This window comes from Vigna angularis, chromosome 8, assembly GCF_016808095.1.
Source record: "Vigna angularis cultivar LongXiaoDou No.4 chromosome 8, ASM1680809v1, whole genome shotgun sequence".
Taxonomy (NCBI): domain Eukaryota; kingdom Viridiplantae; phylum Streptophyta; class Magnoliopsida; order Fabales; family Fabaceae; genus Vigna; species Vigna angularis.
Window position 1 is genome coordinate 15,147,620 of NC_068977.1, and position 11,218 is coordinate 15,158,837.

Consider the following 11,218-nt stretch of genomic DNA (forward strand, 5'->3'; position numbering starts at 1 on the left):
ACTCATATCATTATTTAATTATTTAGATCAAGAGTAATAAGTACTGATGACAAATTTATGAACACCGAAAAACGGCGCCAAAAACTTGTTTAACCCTCGGTAAGTGTGACCGAATTGTATCAAGTAATAAACTCGGTAAGACCAAGTATCGTTCTCCCAAAGGACTCACGGCCTAGTTAGTTATATGATTTGTTGATTATTTAAGACTTGTGAACAAATTCTTGTGGTTTCAAATGCAAAAGACAATAATTAAACATGTATGCATGAGTTTGATCAATGGAAAAAGAAGAACACAAACACAGAAGAATTATATGGATAAGTATGTTGTTGGGGTAATCAATTTCATCTTATCCACTCTCATATATTTTAGGAATTCATCATTCTTTTCATCAATGTTAATATCACTCTCTAAATCACCTTGCGAAGAAAGCCTATCCTTAATTACGAGTTCATACAATTCCTAGCATCCCTAATAATTAATTCTGAAGCACGGAAGCTTAAAGGCAATCAACCTCATATCCCTATGTCTAGGCGATATTACTTTTGGGAGAAATTCCCCAGATCTAGATTTTATCGTATGTGTCCATATTACTAAAATCAATAATCATGACATCGAATGAGTTAAACAATGCATGCTTTGAGCAAAGAGGAAAAACCCTAACTAATGATGAAAGAAAGCATGTATCTCAAATAAGATGTTTAAACACAAATTCCATATATGAGAGTTTCACAAGATTACATTGATTCCCCAACAACAACAAGAGTTTAGTTCACCATATTCATGGTGAAACTAGATGAACAATAATGAAATAATGAAAGATAGAACCCTAGAAAGATGAGAAGGTAGCCTTAGCATCCAAGATCTTCCTCCTAGGGGTGGAAAGGTGTGTGTTTGCTTCGTCTCCAGCCAAAGATACAAACCCTAGAAAGTCCTAAAGCTTATATACTATTCACAATATTATAGAAAAGTGGGCCTAAGCCCAAAATACCACCGCTCAGCGGTAAACTGCCGCTCAACGGTACCAGCGCATGGTCAAATCTCCCCTCAGCTACACTTTCACCCTTCAGCGGAGCCAACGAGTGTTCTTGAGTGCCGCTGAGCGGTAAACTGGCGCTGAGCGGTACTTGCGACTTCTCTTCTTTTGCACTTTTTGAGTTCTTTTCTGATTCCATCTCTATCCTTCTTCACTTCTTTCATCAAATTCATCTTAAAACCTGCATAAAACACTGAAATCAAGCATAAACCTGTCCAACTCTCTTATTTTTGAAAATATGAACAAAAGCATGATTCTAAGCTAGTTTCTAAGTGTTAAAGGTTGCTTTTAGTATCAATTTTAAGCATGAAAATAACAGTTTTTCAATTGTTATCACAACCCCAAACTTAGAACTTTGTTTGTCCTCAAGCAAACAAGATGTAACTCAATCTTCTACCAATCAATACAATGGTTCACTCCATTCAAAAATCCTCTTTTCAAGATAAGTAAGTACTCAATTAAGCTCATGACAAAAACTTCAATCAAGACATGCACATGCTTTAGTGTTCACACAATCACCCAATATCCAACAAATGCTACTTTTCATGAATGATCAATCAACTAAGCATGGATGTTCATGTGCTCATGGAATCTTTCCTTACTAGATAAAGTGTTTCACTCAAACACACAAGTGTATAAGAAGTAATCACTCATTCACTCTACTATCACAATGTCACAGGAATTGACTTTGCCTTTCATTTAACCATAATCAAATACATTGGCAAGCATGCATCATCACAAGGACTTTTCAATGGCTTATAATGTGGCTGGGCTAACAAGCAAATTTGGTTTTTCTAGATCACAAAACCCTTGAGTTAAGAGAATCATATAAACATAATCATTCTTACTCATTCCCAACTTTCCTTTGCATTGAGCTTTGCTTCTTCTTCTCTTTTCTTTCTTTTTTTTTTCTTTTTCTTTTCACATACTTAGTTTTTAGCTCTTAGCTCAATGCTTTCAATTTCCCTTTCATAACTTCCCAACAACCCCAAACTTGAACATTTATCAATACCACCAGATATTTTCTACTTAACTCAAGGTAAAGCTTTTCAGAAAGGGTTTTCAATTTATGTTCAAGGCTAAGGGTTCAAATGATAGAACACATAGTGCTCTCTTTTGTGGGCTAAAATCATGCATTTGGCTAATAAAAGGGTTACCAACAAATGGCCTTGATCATATGATGCAAACAAGCAACTGATTCAATCATAGAAAACCTGGGCAAAGTCATTCATGCTTTCAAAGTAATAGCATTCAATCACAAAACTCTGGAGCTCAAGACCTCACATATAAGCTCATTCACATTCCACATACACATCCTGCTTAGTATCATAATCACAATCACAACATCATGCATTTGTTCACAAAGCTTGTAAACCACCTGTATAAGCATATAATGTGCACATCTCAACATCAATCAATATCAAAGCATCATCAAGCATTACTTATCAAACAACAATCATAAGCAAACCATCATAACAGGCAAAGTTTCCAATTGAGTACATCAAACCCTATTCTAAAAACAAAAGTGACTAATAAAACAAATATTGCTCTAGTGTTTTGAAAAACTCAGCCCCAACAATGATGCTCTCTCCCAACCCCAAACTTAGATGGAAAACTAGTGAGAAAGTGAGTGGAAGGGAGATTTTCTTAAAGAAGAATGAAGGGAAAATATAGAGAACCTTTGGAAAAGTGTTTAGGAGTGTGTGTGCAGAGAAGAATCTGAAAATAGAGGCCAAAGCGTGACTTAGGGTATAAAAATACCCTAATGGGCTCGGGTTCCGCTAAGGGGCAACCTAAGCCCATTTTACGATACCACTGCTCAGCGGTAGTTTCGTGTTGAGCTTTTCTTCTTCCTAGCTTACCCTAGGTGCCTTCTACTCATGCCCCTCACTTGCTACCTGCAATTAAGTTCTCAGATCACTCACATCCAAAGCCCTATCATGCAACTAAAGCAGAACAAACAAAAAATATAATCAATCAACTGGGTTGCCTCCCAGGTAGCGCTTGTCTAACGTCACGAGCCTGACCCAAACATCCACCAACACTCATCAGTAGGTGTCAAACCTAGTATCTTTCAGTAGATACTTCCATCTAGCATCCTTCAGTAGATGTTATATCCAAAAATTTACAAAAGTAATGTCCCAAATTTATAAAAATTTACAAAACCAAAATAAAAACAAAAGAAAAATTGTCCTCAAATCACTGGAATGCCTTCCAGCAAGTACTCTTTTAACGTCACTAGCTTGACCCAATAAAGCTCATGTTTCATCTTCACGGTTGATGTTCATATCACACCAACTCATCAACTGCTTCCGATCCACTTTTCTGACTCTTCTGGAATGTGGAGATTCTATCTCTATCATCTCATTTTCTTTGTAGTCTTTCACAACCCACAACTTGTTTTTGAATTTCATAGGTTTACCAAGTTGGAGTCGTTCTTGCATCAAGTCATCATGGACCTCTCTTCCTTTCCCAATCTTTTCTTCTTCCTGTACTTGAAACAAAAAACAATGTTTACCTTTGACCTTTGGCTTTTCATCTTGATGGCTAGTCATGAGTACATCTTGATATGTAGCTTTATGACTAGCTTCTTCCTCCTGCATCTACTCCTCTTCTTTGAAGACATCTACAACAATTTTTTCTTCTTGGTCTCAGAATACCACTATGCCTTCATCCACATCAATGATGACTTTGGCCGTTTTCATAAACGGTCTTCCGAGAATAATGGGTATCCTTTCATCCTCCATTTCCATCACCAGAAAGTCCACCAAGAACTGTAGTTTGCCTACACAAACTATAACATCCTCTGCTATACCATAGGGATTCTTTGAGGATCCATCTGCCATCAATAACTTCATCTTTATAGGCTTCACATCAAGATCACCAATCTGCTCAAGTAAGGAATAAGGCATCAAGTTAACACTTGATCCTAAATCAAGTAAATCCTTCTTTATCCTTTTCTTCCCTATAACGCATGGAATGGAGAAACCTCCTGGATCTTTTGCTTTTGGAGGGAATGGCTTCTTTTTAACAGCTTTATACTTCTTTGTCTCATCATCTCTACGTCTTTTCTTTATAGAGACTTCTTCCTCAGGCTTTGTATAAACTGCTATGTGTTGTAATACCTCCTTAAAAGGTACATCATCATCCAACATCTTAAAATTTTTTGTAAAATCAAATTGTTTCTCATGATCTGTTGGAAAAGGAAGAATGTCACTATTTATCTCTCTTATCTCTTCTTTTTCTGTTCTCTCTTCTTTTTCTTTTTCTCTCTTTTTTCTCTCTTCTTTTTCTTTCTCTCTTTCTAACTCAACTGTTTCAACATTTGCACTCACTAACACCTTACATTCTTCCCTGGGGTTAACCTCAGTATTAGCCCCAAAAATTTTTTCAAGCCTTTCTTCCAACTGCTTAGTAATTTGGCCCATTTGCATCTCAAAGTTCTTAATAGCACCATCAGTGCTCTTTTGAGTGGATTCAATTGTCTGTATGAATTGTTGAAGAGTTTCTTCCATCCTTATTGATCTTTCATTAAGTGTAGCAATTTGTTGCCATAAGGTTGGTTGTTGTTGTTTCTTACTGAATTGCCCTGATTGTCCAGCTTTCCCACTTTGTCCTTGACCAATACTTGGGTGTGGTTTCCACCCTTGATTGAAATTCCCCTGACGGTATGGAAATTGATTGGCCATAAAGTTAGCATCCTCTAAAGCTTCTACTAGAAAGGCGCATTGACCATTGATATGGTCACCACCACATAATTCACACATCTGTGGTTGAATTTTGCAACAGTCTTTAACTCTTTTGGCAATTGTGCAAGTGCCTTTGTGAGATTCTCCAATTGTTGAGTTATTATCTTGTTCTGAGCTAACAAGGTGTCATTGGATTGCAACTGTAGAACTCCTTTTTGTTGAATAGGAGCTCCTCTTTCACTGTTCAGCTCATTATCATTAGTAGCCATGTTTTCAATTATTTCCGTGGCTTCCTCTGGAGTCTTCCATTTGATATTGCCTCCAGCTGAGGCGTCTAGCATCAACTTGGTTTGTGAACCAAGTCCTCCAAGGAAGAATAGGACTACTTCCACTTCATCAAATCCATGCGTGGAAGTCTTTCTTAATAGGCTTTTGTATCTATCCCATGCATGACCTAGTAATTCCTCCATGCCTTGCTTAAAAGATGATATCTCTTGCTTTCCTTTATTTACATTGGACTATGGGAAGTATTTGTTCAAGAACTTTGTCACTACATCTTCCCACTCTGTAAAGCTCCCTTCTGGAAAAGAATTCAACCAAAGCTTAGCGTTGCCTCCCCATGAAAATGGAAACAGGCTAAGTTTGATTGCTTCGTCAGGCACCCCATTTATCTTCACTGTATTGCAAATTTCATTAAATGCTGTGAGGTGCTCATATGGGCTTTCATGCGACAACCCATTAAATTGGTTACTCTTCACTAGTTGGATTAATGTTGGTTTCACCTCCATATTAGCTGCATTGACCATTGGTCTTGCTATGCTATTGAAATGCTGAGGTCCAACCACATTAGTGTAATCTGCAAGAGTCCGTCTAACATTATTATTCTCCATCTCCTCAGTGCTATGGTAAGAACCTTGTGGTGAAGGTTGTAAAAGGATTTCCGGAGGAGGAAAAAGTTCTCTAGATGTACGGATTCTTCTCCTCCGTCTACTTTCGTCTAAACCTTCAAGAAGAGGATCTGAGGTTTTCTTGCTTCTAGTTCGGATTGCCTCTTGCATACACAAGAAAACAAGTCCCTATAAAAATTTGTTAGCACAAAAAGATATAGAAGAAATAATATAAGACATAAGAAGATAGAATAAAAACATAAAATAAAATAGAAAACAGAAAAATAAAAATAGAAAATAAAATAAAATAAAATAAAAACAGAAAAATAAAAACAGAAAATAAAATAAAATAAAAATAAAAATAAAAATAGAAAATAAAATAAAATAAAATAATAACCGAAAAATAAAATAAAATAAAATAAAAATAAAAACACAAAATAAAAACAGAAATTCAAATTTTCAAAATTCAAAATTCAAGTCAAAGATAATCAATAATCACACAAATAAACTAGTTAAACCACGAGTCCCTAGCAACGACGCCAAAAACTTGATGACAAATTTATGAACACCGAAAAACGATGCCAAAAACTTGTTTAACCCTCGGCAAGTGTGACCGAATCGTATCAAGTAATAAACTCGGTAAGACCAAGTATCGTTCTCCCAAAGGACTCACGGCCTAGTTAGTTATATGATTTGTTGATTATTTAAGACTTGTGAACAAATTATTGTGGTTTCAAACGCAAAAGACAATAATTAAACATGTATGCATGAGTTTGATCAATGGAAAAAGAAGAACACAAACGCAGGACGAATTATATGGATAAGTATGTTGTTGGGGTAATCAATTTCATCTTATCCACTCTCATATATTTTAGGAATTCATCATTCTTTTCCTCAATGTTAATGCCACTCTCTAAATCACCTTGCGAAGAAAGCCTATCCTTAATTACGAGTTCATACAATTCCTAGCATCCCTAATAATAAATTATGAAGCACAGAAGCTTAAAGGCAACCAACCTCATATCCCTATGTCTAGGCGATATTACTTTTGGGAGAAATTCCCCGGATCTAGATTTTACCGTATGTGTCCATATCACTCAAATCAATAATCATGACATCGAATGAGTTAAACAATGCATGCTTCGAGCAAATAGGAAAAACCCTAACTAATGATGAAAGAAAGCATGTATCTCAAATAAGATGTTTAAACACAAATTCCATATATGAGAGTTTCACAAGATTACATTGATTCCCCAACAACAAAAAGAGTTTAGTTCACCATATTCATGGTGAAACTAGATGAACAATAATGAAATAATGAAAGATAGAACCCTAGAAAGATGAGAAGGTAACCTTAGCATCAAATATCTTCTTCCAAGGGGTGGAAAGGTGTGTGTTTGCTTCGTCTCCAACCAAAGATACAAACCCTAGAAAGTCCTAAAGCTTATATACTATTCGCAATATTATTTAAAAGTGGGCCTAAGCCCAAAATACCACCGCTCAGCGGTACCAGCGCGTGGTCAAATCTCCCCTCAGCTGCACTTTCACCCCTCAGCGGAGCCAACGAGTGTTCTTGAGTGCCGCTCAGCGATAATTTGGGGCTGAGCGGTACTTGTGGCTTCTCTTCTTTTGCACTTTTTGAGTTCCTTTCTGATTCCATCTTTATCCTTCTTCACTTCTTTCATCAAATTCATCTTAAAACTTGCATAAAACACTGAAATCAAACATAAATATGTCCAACTCTCTTATTTCTGAAAATATGAACAAAAGCATGATTCTAAGCTAGTTTCTAAGTGTTAAAGGTTGCTTTTTAGTATCAAGTTTAAGCATGAAAATAACAGTTTTTCAATTGTTATCAAGTACCAGGCCGATGCGGACGATCACACGAGTACTCATACCTTTTAAAACATTATTTTGGCTATTTTTTCTTATTATTCTTTTTTTTAAGAAAGAGAAGAGGTATTTAGCACTAGGACGCTGCGAGCGGTCACATAAGTGCTTAACCTTTAAAAAATGTTTTCTGTTATTATTATTTTTTATTGTTAAAAGAAAAAGGAAAGGTTTTTATCACAAGGACGATGCGAGGGGTTACACGGGTGCTTAACCTTTAAAACATATTTTATTATTATTATTTTTATTAAATTTTATGTATTTTTCACATATTATTATATATCTTTTTAAAAGGGTAAGCATTCGATGGAATAGATGTTAAAAACAAAAAGGGTCAAAAATAAAATAATAAAAAAAAGGAAAGGGCCAAAATAGTAGGTAAAAACAAATGGGCTGTGTAGAGGAAGCAGATTTAAGCCCAAAACATTTTTTGTTTGTGGAAACATAATGGACTTAAGCCCAAACAGAATGGGGGTGTGAATGGGAAACGGGTGTGCACAAAGTAGAAAAGGTTTTTTATTTTAAAAGAAGGAACTGGCCTAGCAACTTAGGACCAAGGGTTAGGGTTCTTTCCCTCACTCAGAAGCATTAGGGGTCTCCCACTCTTTACTCCATTTGACGAAATCGAAATCCTCTTCTCTAGAGCAAGGAAGAACGACATCCGCTGCACACCCGCACCACAGCCTCTACCGAATCGACCGTCGAGATCCATCCCCACCTCGCATCTTCGCTACCGTGACGACCTTCGTTATCGACCTGAGGTCCTGTCGGCGATGCGGGTCGCCACCGCAGTCTCATCCAGCTGCCGTGTGTCATGGCCCAACGCGTCGCAAGTACCACTGCTCGTCGCCGGCCATAGCTCCAGGCCCTTCTTTCCTCCTCCTCTTCCCGCACAAGAAAAGCTCTCTCGCTCCTTCGTCAAACACTACCTGAGCGAGCCCAGCCGTCTCGAACCTGGGCACCACCAGCGCCAAAAGTCACGACCAAAGTTGTTGTTGGTCATCGCGTCGACCTCCTTTACCGCCACGACCGAATCCATCTCTACCCCTAAAACTGCCATCATCACTGCCACCACTGAAAATGCTACCGTCTCCTCCACCTTTGGGAGGTCTCATTGTCTAATTAACAGAGAATACAAAACCTTTGGTAGGGCTCATTGTTTAATCAACAGAGAACACGACCACAGAGGCTTACCAAGATGATGTTTGGGGATTCTATCTGATGGGTTTTCTAGTTTCTGTTGTGTAGGTGGAAAAGATGAACTCGGTTGGAGGAGAATATAAAATCGTAGAAGATATTGATGGACCAAGAAGGTGGTTGTTTCTTTTTCTTGTAGAACAAATGAATCAGAGGTTGTGTGTGACTTTCTGCTTAATGATTTAATTTTATTGTTGGTTGGGGGTTGAACAGAGGCATTAAAGGCTGTTGAAAATAGGAGAACTCGTGATGTTTAGGGGTTTTGGAGCGGATTGACTGCAAAAGGGGTTTTCATAGCTTCACCATGCAGGGTGTGTTCAGGGGAAGGGGATGAAAGTGTGCAATAAGAATCTAGAATGGAGAATGTGGAAGACTCACCACAGTACATACTCAACCAAAGCAAAATAAGCATAAAAGGCAGGATAATGCAGTAAGCGTACATCACCACACAAGTGAGCAAGGTGCTTACCTCTCGGAGGTCTACTGGCTGCTGTTAGCTACGTGTATCCGGTGACCCCTTCTCCTTCTTCCTAGCTGGCCTCTGTCTTTCTTTGTAGGTAAAAATGGTGGATGTCGTCACGGAGACTGGATGATGATCGAAGATGAAGGCCCGAGAAGCTGTGTGAAATCCTCTTTTTTACTCTATGCTACAAATCTGTCCAATCCTCCTCCCCAAAAAACCTCCTCAATGCTTCGTCTGTGCTTTTTTTGCCGAAATCCCCGTAACTGTTTCCGTGTGCCAAATCGCGTCCCTGCCAATCAACTCCGCATCGTCCTTGCCCACCAGACCCTCTTGCCGCTTTGCAGACGTCCCCTTTCCTTCAGCCAAACACTTTTTCTCTCTTTTTCCTCTCTTTTTTTTCATATAAAACACAAAAGGTTTCATACATTTTTCTTTTCTTTCTTTTTTTTTCTTAACTTAACTATATATTAATTATATTAAAACAAAACTAAAAACAAAAAGTAAAAATACAAACAAAAACATTAAAATGGAAATTATAAAAGGAAAAGTAAAATAAAATAAAATAGAATAATAAAAAGAAATTAAAAGTAAAATAAAAATGATAAAAAGACATAAAATAAGATAGAATGAGAAAATGCGTATATTATTTAGTCACTCGGACGAAATTGGGTGTTGACAACAGAAAATGGGTCCAAGCCCACGTCGGCGACATTGTGCGGTAGTTGAGGCACTCAAATGACGCTCATCGGTGGCGCTCAGCGCATGACCGTTCGGTTTCACTTTTGACCGATTGGTCTTACACTGTTGACCGTTCGGCATATCTTCTACCACTTCATTCAGCTTCTCCTCTCACAAACCGTTTGGTTTGTCTATGTTTTTCTACAGTCGTTCGGTCCTCAGTTACACCATTCGGCAGTTGTCTTTCTTGCTCACACCGCTCTGCCTAGTTCCACAACCTTCACACTGTTTGGTCTCTGTCTTCGCCTTTATCTGACCGTTCGGTCAGTCTCAGTAACCGTTCGGTCTGGGTTCTTAACCGTTCGGTTAGAAGTCTCTCGCATCCTACCATTCGGTCTGGAACTGTTTCTCTCGCATCCTCTACTCACTTATTCACAAAACTAAAGCAAAAACATGAGTTTAAGCAAGCTTATAAGTCAAAAAGGGTGTGTTTAGTATCAAATTAAGTATAAAAATAAAAATTTCAAACTGTTATCACTCTATGCTTGTTATGTTTTGATCATTGATGGCATAATTTTATGGTCTTCTTTATTATTGGGAAATACCTAGAAACCACGATCTAGAGAATTTCTCCCAAAAGTAGTAGTGCTTTGGGATGGCGATATGAGTTTTGGTCATCTTACGCTTCTAATCGTAATGCAGAATTAATTATTAGGGATACAAGGGATTGTGGTCTAGTAATTAAGGATAGGCTTTCTTTGCCAAGGGATCGGGTTTTAAGTAATTTAGAAAGTGATGTTAACAATTGAATGAAGAAGATGAATTCTTATATGGATGAGAGCAAACTAGGTGAAATTTAACCACAACAACATATTAATCTCATAATTTCAATATCATTCATTCACCTTTGTGTCTTTCTTCAATTGATCAAAAGTGCAATCATATTTACTTTCTTGTTTTTGCATTAAAAACCCTAAATTGTTCTTAAAAGTCTTAATTAGTTAAGTAATTACATGACTGTTTAGTGTTGTGAGTCTCTTGGGAAACGATACTTCGTCTTACCAATTATTATTACTTGATACGATTCGGTACACTTGTCGAGGTCTTAACAAGTTTTTGGCGCCGTTGCCGGGGACTCATGGTTTAAACTATACTTTTGTGTGATTCTTAACCGATTAGACTTTATCTTTAATTTTATCTTTTTATCCTTAATTTTATCTTTTTGTTTTTAATTTTTGTTTTATCTTAAATTTAATGTTTTTTATCTGTTAGTGCTATTTGGGTGCTCTAGTGTTTTGTTCTCTAGTGTATGTAGGGTACAATTCAGACTAGAAGCACGAAAGTTTATGTACCTCTTCTTGTAGGTCTGGACAATAGTAG

At 37.3% G+C, this 11,218-nt stretch overlaps 1 protein-coding gene and 1 long non-coding RNA gene across 4 annotated transcripts; one reads left to right on the top strand and one right to left on the bottom strand.

The window, feature by feature from the left end:
- Positions 1 to 2,791: 2,791 nt before the first annotated feature.
- Positions 2,792 to 10,037, bottom strand: LOC128193492 (uncharacterized). 3 transcript variants are annotated; one of them, XM_052867012.1, is made up of 2 exons: positions 9,167 to 10,037; positions 2,792 to 7,304 (listed from the first exon to the last, which is right to left on the bottom strand). In XM_052867012.1, the coding sequence occupies exon 2, from the start codon at positions 4,799 to 4,801 to the stop codon at positions 3,686 to 3,688; it is 1,116 nt and encodes a 371-aa protein (XP_052722972.1). In that variant the 5' UTR covers positions 4,802 to 7,304; positions 9,167 to 10,037; the 3' UTR covers positions 2,792 to 3,685. The 3 variants fall into 3 exon arrangements, with proteins under 3 accessions (XP_052722972.1, XP_052722971.1, XP_052722970.1); XM_052867011.1 differs by having other exon boundaries at positions 2,792 to 7,311; XM_052867010.1 differs by having other exon boundaries at positions 2,792 to 7,324; positions 9,167 to 10,035.
- On the top strand, positions 8,098 to 9,768 carry LOC128193493 (uncharacterized). The gene is made up of 2 exons (XR_008244768.1): positions 8,098 to 8,813; positions 8,911 to 9,768. It is a non-coding gene; the product is annotated as an uncharacterized LOC128193493 (long non-coding RNA).
- Positions 10,038 to 11,218: the final 1,181 nt, after the last annotated feature.